Below are 11,487 nucleotides of genomic sequence, written 5' to 3' on the forward strand. Positions count from 1 at the left end.
AACACGCTCGGTAAATGGATTTTATTACTACATTACGTTTATGGACGACGCGAAGCGATACAACGGCGTGGTTTTCTTGAAGGACAAGAAGGAGGCGGCGAAGGCGATTGAGAATCATGGGGAGCGAGTGAAGAGGAGGTTTGGGCAGTATCCGAGGTACATTCGCATGGACAATGGCAAGGAACTCGTGAACGAGCGGATTAAGAAGTGGGCGGCGGAGAGAGGCATTGAAATCGAGACGACGGCGCCATATTCCCCATCTCAGAACGGCGTCGCAGAGCGCTACAATCGTACGCTGTTGGAGCTAGCACGTGCGATGATTATTGCGAAGAATTTACCTCTCTTTCTCTGGGACGAGGCGGTCAATTACGCGAATTATTTACGCAACCGCGCGCCTACTCGAGCACTCGACGACAAGACACCATATGAAGGCTGGCACAACAAGAAACCGGATGTTTCTCACCTTCGGGAGTTCGGATGCGATGTATGGGTGTTAGACGAGACGAAGGGGCTTTCGAAGCTCAAGCCACGGTCGAAGAAGATGGTATTCGTTGGTTTTAACGAAGGCTCGAAGTCTGTGCGTTATTACGATCCCAAATCGCGCACAGTGAAGTCATCGCGAAACGTATCGTTTAACGAAAACGAAACGCCGCAGAACGTCGAAATTCCTGGATTATCGTCTGAGGGGGAGCGTAACGAATCGACAGACGTTAAATCCAGCGAAAACGAGCCAGAAACCGTCAAGAACGAACCTATTTCGTCTACAGCATCGATTCCACAGCCCAGCATACGTCGATCAGCTCGTGAACACAATTTTGTTGATTACAAGAAGGCAAACAACCCGAATGCTCGTTTACCGACTACACGATCCCAAACGACTCTAAACGCACCACAAATCGCTACAAAATCGACCGAGACCTCGAGCGCAAAGTCTACAGCAACGGAGCAAGCAAACATTGTCAAAGAACAGCTGTGGGGCGCGATTTTAGACGATTCGGAACGTGTCTTTGCCATGCGCGAATTGGACGTACCTCGGACACTTGAAGAAGCTTTGGAAAGCTGTGAGGCAGCTGCGTGGAAGGCAGCTATGGACGAAGAAATTGAGACGCTTTTACGGATGGGTACTTGGGAGATGATGAAGATTCCGGATGGAAGGAAACTGGTTGGATGCCGTTGGGTCTACGCGAAGAAACGGGACGAAAACGGGAACGTCATCAAGTACAAGGCCCGACTAGTCGTTCAGGGATGCTCTCAGAGACCTGGTACAGACTACAGCGAGGACGGAACATTCGCACCAGTCATGCGATTCGACACGCTACGCTCGCTACTCGCATATTCGGCCGTACACAATCTCAAGATGCGTCAATTCGATATAAAGGGTGCATATTTGCATGGTTACATCTCGGAGGAGATATATATGGTCCAACCACCCGGTTATGACGATGGCACTGGTCAGGCATGCCGTCTCATTCGTTCGCTTTACGGTCTCAAGCAGGCAGGAAACGTATGGAACCATGAACTCGATAACGCTCTCACTTCATTCGGTTTTACGAAACTCAAGAGCGATTACTGCTGCTACATCCGTCGAGCTGAAAACGGCGATTTTACGATTTTGGTTACCTGGGTGGACGACATAATCAGTTTCTCAACAAACGACTCGCTCAACGACCAGCTGGAGCGAGAATTAGGCTCGAAATTCGACGTTAAATCGATGGGTCAGCCCTCGATGATGCTAGGATTCAAGCTCGAGCAAAAGGACCATTACATTTCGCTCTCGCAAGCACACTACATCGACAAACTCCTCGAGAAGTTTGGTTTACAAGACGCGAACCCCGTTTCGACGCCTATGGACCCGAACGTGCGATTGGATAAGGATGAAGGTGTTCGGGAGGATGGAGACGGTCAGGGGGAGGTTAATTCGCGTTTAGGATTCAGTTATGCAACGGTCATCGGCTCGCTCATGTATCTGGCACTCGGAACTCGTCCAGACATCGCGTTTGCGGTATACAAACTCGCGCAATTCACCAGCAAGCCGAAATCGACTCATTGGACCGCTGTCAAACGTATATTTCGTTATCTGAAGGGCACGCGCAATCACAAACTTACTTACGGCGGCGATTCGCAAGTTTTGGACGTAAATCTCAATGTTTATTGCGACGCCGATTGGGCTGAAAACTACGATCGGAAATCAACTAGCGGATACGTGGTTACGATAGCAGGCGGCGCTGTGGCATGGAGCTCGAAGAAACAGAATACGGTCGCACTTTCAACCGCTGAAGCCGAATACGTTTCCACAACGCATGCGGCGAAGCAAGTCTTATGGCACCGCTCACTCTTCACGGAGCTCGGTTTCCACATTCCATCAACGTCAACCATCTTTACCGACAATACGGCAGCCATTTCGATTGCGCATCATCCAGAATTCCATGCCCGTACGAAGCACATTGACATTGCATTTCATTTCCTACGCGACTTGGTGGAGAAGAAGACGCTCGACACGGTTTACATCAACACTTCAAACAATTTGGCAGACGTTTTCACAAAGGCTTTACCTCGCGTTGCACACGATGGTTTCACGTTGCAGTTGGGAGTTTTGGCCGACTAAGGGGGAGTGTTGGAATGATAGTCGGCGAGCGACTTGGTCGCTAAGTCGTTATCTTCCTCTTGTAGTTTATCTTATCATATTTTTTCTAGATTATTCTACTATAGGTTCCGTAGTTACTGTAGGTACAACCGTGTAGCTACGTCGTGAATCTACATCTTTTACCACCACTGCGCATTATACTTACAACAGACATACCGAGTAGTAGCAGAGTGAATAATTCAAATCTTGCAGCAGAGTGGCACTGTACTCGATAAAGCTGGAAGAAAGTTGACATTGCAAGAAATTCCATGTTTGAATCCAAACCGAAACGAAATGTCCATCAAACACACCGAAACAAAATGTCCAAATCAAACACACCAAAAACACATCTATTCACAGTTCCAAAAGGTTTAACGACAGAAGCAAGCCGTACATACCCTCGGCTAGCACTCGCTTCGCATTGAACTAGCAAAAACTCATTCGTAGATCCTCAAACTCGGACCCTGCAAAGCACGGTACAACCCGAAATTGCATAGCGTACCGGTGTACGTACAGCGGCGTGTTTCTGGGACTATAAAAGGGTGCGTGAATCGACTCACTTTTTCCCATTCCACTCCCACTCCCCTCTCAGGGGTCCTCTCCTCTCTCCTCCCCTGTTCTGCACGGTGTCGGTTGTTCAGGTAAGCTATTCAGCTGCGCTTTGACACCGCGACTGACGGTGTTTTACCGCCTGTTTGTGTGCCAGGTCATCGACTCGACTGACGAGCAGAGCACAGCAGACGTGTCCTGCACACGGTGAGTGAACTGCTTGGGTCTGTTGAGACGATGCTGAATGGTGGTGTCGTGGTCTAGACGCGTTGTAGCGACATATTCAGTGAGTACGAGTGAAAATGTGTGACTCGCCTCATCCTGACGCGTCCCCCTTGCCCCCATTGCCACAGGTCATTGTGCTGCTCATGGGTTGACGTGTCGCGCTGGAACGTGAGTACGAACCCTACACACACGTACATAACCACTCCCATAGTGCTGCAAGACCCTTCTCGTGTCGTTTCACGCTCTCTGCCGCGTTGTTGAGAACTCGATTGAGGCCGGGCTAGAATGAGAGGTAGATGTGAGTACGAGCCTTACACACATGTACATGACCACTCACCGGACACTTCCATTGTGCTTGTCGTTCCGCCCTCTCTGCGCCGTGGCGCCATGGTCTGTGAGTACAAGTAAAAACAAGATAGTCACGCCACGCTGAAGCTCTTTTCCTCACCCGATGACTGCTCGCCGTATACAAGAGGACCCGCCCATTGCACAGCAAGACCCTTACACCACCACCCGTCATTTCGCCCTGTCTGCCGATTTGTGCATCGTGAGATGCGCCATAGCGCCATGTCCTGTGAGTACATATGAAAATGGCCTGGTCGCGTCATGCTGAAGCACCCTTCTTCACCCCCGCTATCACAGGTTGCCACCCATAGCACTGGACCTCGAGGCAACAGTGAGTACTAAATCCCAAACACATATAGATGTCCGCTCACCGTGTGTAAAAGGACCATTTTGTTGTGATGCAAAGAGACCTTCCCCGCCCATCGCTTTGCCCGTTGGATGCGCCGCGGCGCTGTGTTCAGTGAGTAAAGTGAATATAAAACCCCTTCACTGAATCACCTCGTCTCGACCTAGTGTCCAGTGTTGTGTTGAGGCTAGGCATATTGGTGAGTAAGAGGACGACGGCCTGGCCAACCCCTCGTTTATGACCTTGTAAGCTGAATAGATGGTGTCCAGTGTTGTGCAGGAGGGTGTAATGGATGTGTCGGGGTTAGGCATGGTGGTGAGTAAGACTACATAACCACTCACCGTGTGTAAGAGGATGACGTCCCTCATTTTTGACCTCGTACACTGCCAAAGTGCTGTCCCACCCCGCTCGCCTCTAACAGCCCCGCACAACCACTCGTTTTCGACCTCGTATGCTTGGTGTCTAGTGTTGGGCAGGAGGATATAAGTGATGTGTTGATGTTAGGCATAGTGGTGAGTAAGACTACATAACTGCTCACCGTGTGCAAGAGGATGACGTCCCTCATTTTTGACCTTGTACACTGCCAGAGTGCTGTCCCACCCCGCTCGCCTCTGATAAGACCCCACGGACCAGACGGAAAGTTGTAGGCATGGTACGTGATGATTATGCGTCGGGAAACAGTGGTTAGACTCGACTCGACCAGCATGGAACTTGAATTGGAAGCACCCTCGACATGACACGCCAATGTCGAGTCAGTCATCCTGGCCAACGGTCCGACTTGCAAGATAAAAGACAACATGAATTCCATAATTGGAAAGCAAGTTGCTTGTTTAAAATGGAAGAACAGTCAAACGTCGCCTCGATCATAGGGGTGCATAATACTTATCAAGTGGCTGATATATAGTAGTAATAGTGGAGATACAGGGGAGGTAATCATTAATATCATTATTAATCAACAGTGAGACCTACTCACCGAGCACCGACGAGTAACAACCGCGAATCTTCTGCGTCCTTCGTTACCATATCCGCATCCGCATCCGCATCCAAAATCTGCGCGGCCGAGATATGTGCATGTGTATGCACTCGACACTCGGTTGGTGTTGGTGAGTCATTACTTTTACTTTCCTTCTTTACATGTTCACTTTGACCTCCAGACCCGTGCTGCTGGCCACTTACACTTCAATTACACTTCCAATTACATAGCGTAGAACAGGGTTAGGTATATTTATAACTGTTAGTGTTAGTGTTATGTCAAAGTCTCCTAAGTCTTCGGAGCGCGCTCAATTTGGATATCGAGGCTCAGAGCCGCTGAATTGTGCAAATGCCAAACGCTCGTCGGGGAGTTCAGTCCCGGTGGTACTATGTTCACACTGATCAACGGTAGGTGGTATCAAAACATCACGCTGACCATGATTACTACTTGATTAAGTGAAAAAACAACCCGCTAACCAATTGCATCAGCATTTTTTGGCTGCATAAAACTATACATCCCAGTCACACGCCGCGCGCGCTCAACGACATCTACCGACAAAAATGTAACCCGGAGAGACTTTCACCGGACCTTCAAATTAAAACCATTCTGCATTCCCGACAATGACAATAGCTTAGCTTGTTTTCTCATGACACAGGGCAGCGAAGCTAACCCACCTAACCCAGATCCACCCGCGCTATTGACGTGCCGTGCCACATCTGGATGCCCTATCACATACACACGTAGCGCGGAAGCACAGTGAAGCACGAATCCCAAAGCGTCAAGTATGCATCGGTGACGCGAGGACTCTGACCTCTGACAAGGGGTAAGTAGATAGCTTATCAGACGTCGCATCCCCATCCTTCCCAGCCCACGAAAGAAAGCACCTTCTTGTTCGTTCCTGGACCGGGTGGAGCATCCTATCTCCTTTGTTTGTTGTTCGCAGGGATGGGTAATAGCCAGCACCATCTGATTAACAAGAAATATTCCTGGAAGAAAATCGTCGTTGTTAGTTTGAGCACACGCATGTTCCATGCCCATGTTCAACAATCAGGGTGAAAGGGTGAAAGGTTCCATGATGGTCAGATTTCGAATTTCCAACCTTACCCTACGTTTCAATTTCGAGTCTATGAGTACCCTCACTGAACTGACATGACATAATAGAGCTCTCCGAAGACAGAAGACAGAGGTTCCAGTTCAGCGGGCACACAGGCACATCCGAATCCGAATCCGAGGCGTTTGCGTTTGCCACCGCCACGACAGAACAGAACAGAACAGCGTCATTCGTACACTCCTTACTCTTCCATCTTCATGTCATTCCGACCTTCAGCTTCGGGTGTGACTATATACAACCATATACAACTCACACGCGCATCGCTCAAAACACCCACCTGTAATTTATATCTCCACAAACACACACCAGTTTCCAAACAAAGACACCCAGAAAATTACGGAGTACAATATTATACAAACACCAAACACGAAACACGAAACAGATTAAAAACCTTACCGCCACCGGACTGATCTTCTACTTGTACGTTTCTACTGTCCTCCCTCCTAGACTCGAATACGTATGTATGTATGGGAAGTGATATCTGGAAGAGCATATGTATATGATCATGAGTAAGAGCCTCACGCTAACAGGCTTAGTACTTCGTAGTGCAGTTGAAAGTGAAAAAGCGGCGTTGTGTGTTAAAATCGGGGGAATGCGTGATGATAATTTCCAAATGTAGAGCGAGTTACCATATTTTGACGACCCTGAGTGAAAGAGATAGAAGTTTTTTCTTAAATTTTGCTAGGTGAACTTGCATAGGTTCTCCCCGCCCGAAGGCCTGCCATATATTTTTCTATCTACAACAAACAAGGTGCCTAAAGAATCCTGTCATGTCGGCACCCTTCAAAGTTGATAGGAAGTCGGGAAGTTGTCATCGCGGAAACTCCTAATCTAGATGGGCAGTAACATAGCTTTCATTGTCACGGTACAAATGTTGCAACACGATACAGAATTGAACAGTGAAACTTACCTGCAAGTTTGCCTTGACGACACGCACCGCGATCGCCTCCAAGCACATGTTGTAGGTTGTATTGTGCACATACGTCTTTGGGATACCTGTGAACTTCCTGTCAGTCTCGCTGCAGCTCGATGTAAAAAGAACAAGCGCTCAACAACACATGCTGCTGGCAGAATAGTTGGACACGGACACAAAACATTGCTTGCGGGAACTTCAGAAACCAAAGTTCAAATTCTGCAAACGGAGAATGGTGAGAACACGCTACAGAATTGGACCATACAACCTACGTGGACTCAATACCCGGCCGCGGGAACCTCAGAGCACAGAACATTGCTCGCGGGAACTCCAAAAATCGAATTTTGAAATCTGGCGACAGAGAACCTCTGAGCACAAAATGTTGCTCGCGGGAAGTCCAAAAAACCGGCTGCTGACAGAATAGTGAGGACACAATACAGAGTTGGGAAATAGCACCTACGTGGACTCGACAGCCGCGGGAACTTCAGAGCACAAAACATTGCTCGCGGGAACTCCAAAAAACCGAACATCGAATTCTGGTAACCGAATAGTGAGTACACAAGATGTAATTGGACAATGCCCGGCCAGAACATTGGTCCCAAAATACTGTTCAAGAGAATAGTGAGGAAACGACACGGAATTGGACAACGGCACCTACGTGGACTTGACACCCAGCCCGGGGGAACACAATGGCCGTGAAAAAACATCGCTCGCGGGAGCTCCAAAAATCAATTTTTAAAATCTGCTGAGAGAATAGTGAGTACACGATATGGAGTTGAGCAATGACACGTACGTGGACTCGACACCCAGGCCGCGGGAACTCCAAATATTGAATTTGAGCACACTGTGCGTGTCGGCGGACGTCCAAATATCAAATATGGGTGGGGTGCTCGCCGGAGCTCCAAAAATGCTGTTCAAGAGAGTAGTGAGGACACAACACAGACTTGGACACCAACACCTACCTGGACTCAACACCCAGGTCATGGGAACACAATGCCAGTGAAAAACATTGCTCGCGGGAGACCCAAAAATCAATTCTTAAATTCTGTTGAGAGAATAGTGAGTACACGATGCAGAGTTGGACAATGACACGTACGTGGACTCGACACCCAGGCCGCGGGAACTCCAAATATCGAATTTGAGTACACCGTGATGGCCTAGCAGTGTCGGCGGACGTCCAAATATCAAATTTGGGTGGGACAGCATCATGTAGCGGACTGGCATAAACTCGGGATACAATCCCTGGCAAAGGAAAAAAATCAAAGTCGACCTATATACCGCATATTCAAGCTCCGCTATCCCTGCCACAAACAAACCCAAATTCTTCTAGCTCTGATCAATTTCGCTCCTATCAAGGTATACGTACATATCCCGCTCCAGCTCAATTTTCAGACCGTAGAATACTTCATCTTCAATTCAACCCTGAAGATACTTTGAATTCAGTCTACAAAACAAAATGACACTCAACTTTACATCACAGACACGAGTTCGAATGAAGACAACGCTTCAAGATCAAAAATAACGCACAAGTCCTCAATAACGAAACCACGCCGCTAGCGAATATCGGCTACTAGTAAGCAATATCTGGATCTAAAACCCAGCCCGTCGGTGCCCACAAACCAATCGTGCGGTTTTCAGGGTCGAAAATCTGCCTTTGAATGACGCAAGTCTATCAAATTCAGGCCCCAAATTGAGTTTCCGGCTATTTTAGGTATGGTTGAAAGCTCAATTCTAAGGATTAACTGTGGATGCGTGTGATTCTGATGCAATTCTCTGTTTGTTCAAGGTAAGATTCCAACTAAAAGTCTATGTCGCATTTTCGGACTCAAAATCCGTGATTGATCGCTCCCCAGCGATTATACGTCACTAGGTACTATCTTATTTGTCTGTGTCGCCGGACGCCCACAAACAAGTTCACAACCCGAGCCAAATTCGGATTGCCATGCTAATTTAAATAGTGCCTACGTCCAGACGGGTAGAAAAACATGTTTAAACTCTGAAAACGGGTATATATAACGTACCTTGCCTGCTTTCCATAGCCGGGACCTGTCCAAAAATATATTTAAAACTGACATTAACACTCGTCGATAGAACTCGAATGGCGGTTGTTGAAGCTCCTGGAAAACGGTAACATTGCATTCACTGCTAGAGAACAAGACAGGCTTATCTATACCAGTTTAGTTCATTAGGAGAGGTTGGAAACTACGCTACACAGACAGATCTTTGCATAGTAACCGTTTAAACACATTTCAAGCTCACCAAATCATATAACGGATGAAAACAGCGAGCCAACAGTATACAATGAGCATACTTCACAAAGGTCACCGTGTCTGTACAAATTTGTGCACTCCAGACGCTCGTAAACTATCTAAATTAACATTCAAATCGAAATAACCCACTACACGGACCCACAACCACCACTAAAGACACCCGGAAACGGCTGGAATGAGGTACATACAGAGATACCCCACCGATAGCATCACTAACCCACAAGCCAGACCTGCTCGCATGTCACATAGACCACATCCAACGCCACGAACCAACCTCCTCCTCCTCCCCATTTACACATCCACAAGCATCTCAACCCGCGTTCTTTTCGCCCCCTTCGCGTTTCAGACCCATTACGACACCCCTTACATACACGATCGAACTATCTGTCAGAAGAAAATGAGAGGAAGACGCGGTGAACTCGACGAACGTTGCTGTGTGCTGGCAGCACATACACGCTATTTGCGCAGAGAACGCGGTTTTGTACGTGTTTATAGAGTCAGAGGGGCTATATGGTAACTTGAGTGGTATCCGGATATCGTTGGGAGGTTGGTGAGGCCGTGGATTCGCGGTCGAGGGTTGTTTGTGCAAATGATCCCTGCATGTTGAAATCGCCCGTTTCACTCGAAATATCGTATATCTGTGCGTTTATGGTGAATGTGGGTGATTGTACACACAATATATTTCGCCACTTGATGTTCGAGATTGAAAATGTCAAGTCAGTTCTCAAATTCATCGAAACAATATCCATACTCGCCTCTTCTCCTCCACCCCGAATCCACCGCTCTTCTCTCAAATTTCGAACCGGATTCATATCACCCCCTAATCTATGAATACCCACTAGTCTATCTCACGTACATACTCGCATAATCCGAAGCTCAAACACGAAAATTTTCATCCATCTCCCGAGCACCGAATTCAGTTCTCCAGCACTAGAGCACAAAAACCACGTACGAGTTCAATAAAGACGCAAATTAAGAATACACCGAATGCACACTAACACGTTTCGGATGTTCAGATAGTGCTCCAGGTTTGAATTTTTGCAACACAACTCACCAAGTGTGCATGATCCTCGGATGTCTCTCCCCGTCCCATTCTTCCGAAAGAATGGCATTTTCAAACGACTTTGTTGTCAAGGGTTCTATTCGGGTGATACGTAATAGTGAACGGTGTTTTGAAAATGTTGGATCGAGCGGTGTCTTGACAAAAGCTAGATGTCGATGTTATGTATATTTCACTGAAATGCATTGTACGTACGGATTCAACGCGATGGCAATGACATACCGAGTAGTAGCAGAGTGAATAATTCAAATCTTGCAGCAGAGTGGCACTGTACTCGATAAAGCTGGAAGAAAGTTGACATTGCAAGAAATTCCATGTTTGAATCCAAACCGAAACGAAATGTCCATCAAACACACCGAAACAAAATGTCCAAATCAAACACACCAAAAACACATCTATTCACAGTTCCAAAAGGTTTAACGACAGAAGCAAGCCGTACATACCCTCGGCTAGCACTCGCTTCGCATTGAACTAGCAAAAACTCATTCGTAGATCCTCAAACTCGGACCCTGCAAAGCACGGTACAACCCGAAATTGCATAGCGTACCGGTGTACGTACAGCGGCGTGTTTCTGGGACTATAAAAGGGTGCGTGAATCGACTCACTTTTTCCCATTCCACTCCCACTCCCCTCTCAGGGGTCCTCTCCTCTCTCCTCCCCTGTTCTGCACGGTGTCGGTTGTTCAGGTAAGCTATTCAGCTGCGCTTTGACACCGCGACTGACGGTGTTTTACCGCCTGTTTGTGTGCCAGGTCATCGACTCGACTGACGAGCAGAGCACAGCAGACGTGTCCTGCACACGGTGAGTGAACTGCTTGGGTCTGTTGAGACGATGCTGAATGGTGGTGTCGTGGTCTAGACGCGTTGTAGCGACATATTCAGTGAGTACGAGTGAAAATGTGTGACTCGCCTCATCCTGACGCGTCCCCCTTGCCCCCATTGCCACAGGTCATTGTGCTGCTCATGGGTTGACGTGTCGCGCTGGAACGTGAGTACGAACCCTACACACACGTACATAACCACTCCCATAGTGCTGCAAGACCCTTCTCGTGTCGTTTCACGCTCTCTGCCGC

General features: G+C 47.9%; 1 protein-coding gene across 1 annotated transcript; it reads right to left on the reverse strand.

Annotated features, from left to right (window-relative positions):
* Positions 1-3,578: 3,578 nt before the first annotated feature.
* JR316_0007611 (uncharacterized protein) lies at positions 3,579-3,966 on the reverse strand (the record flags this gene model as incomplete). Its single annotated transcript, XM_047893346.1, has 3 exons — positions 3,579-3,677; positions 3,735-3,789; positions 3,821-3,966. 3 exons carry the CDS (start codon positions 3,964-3,966, stop codon positions 3,579-3,581), a joined length of 300 nt encoding a protein of 99 aa, XP_047746661.1.
* Positions 3,967-11,487: the final 7,521 nt, after the last annotated feature.

This window comes from Psilocybe cubensis, chromosome 7 (genome assembly GCF_017499595.1).
Source record: "Psilocybe cubensis strain MGC-MH-2018 chromosome 7, whole genome shotgun sequence".
Lineage (NCBI taxonomy): Eukaryota > Fungi > Basidiomycota > Agaricomycetes > Agaricales > Agrocybaceae > Psilocybe > Psilocybe cubensis.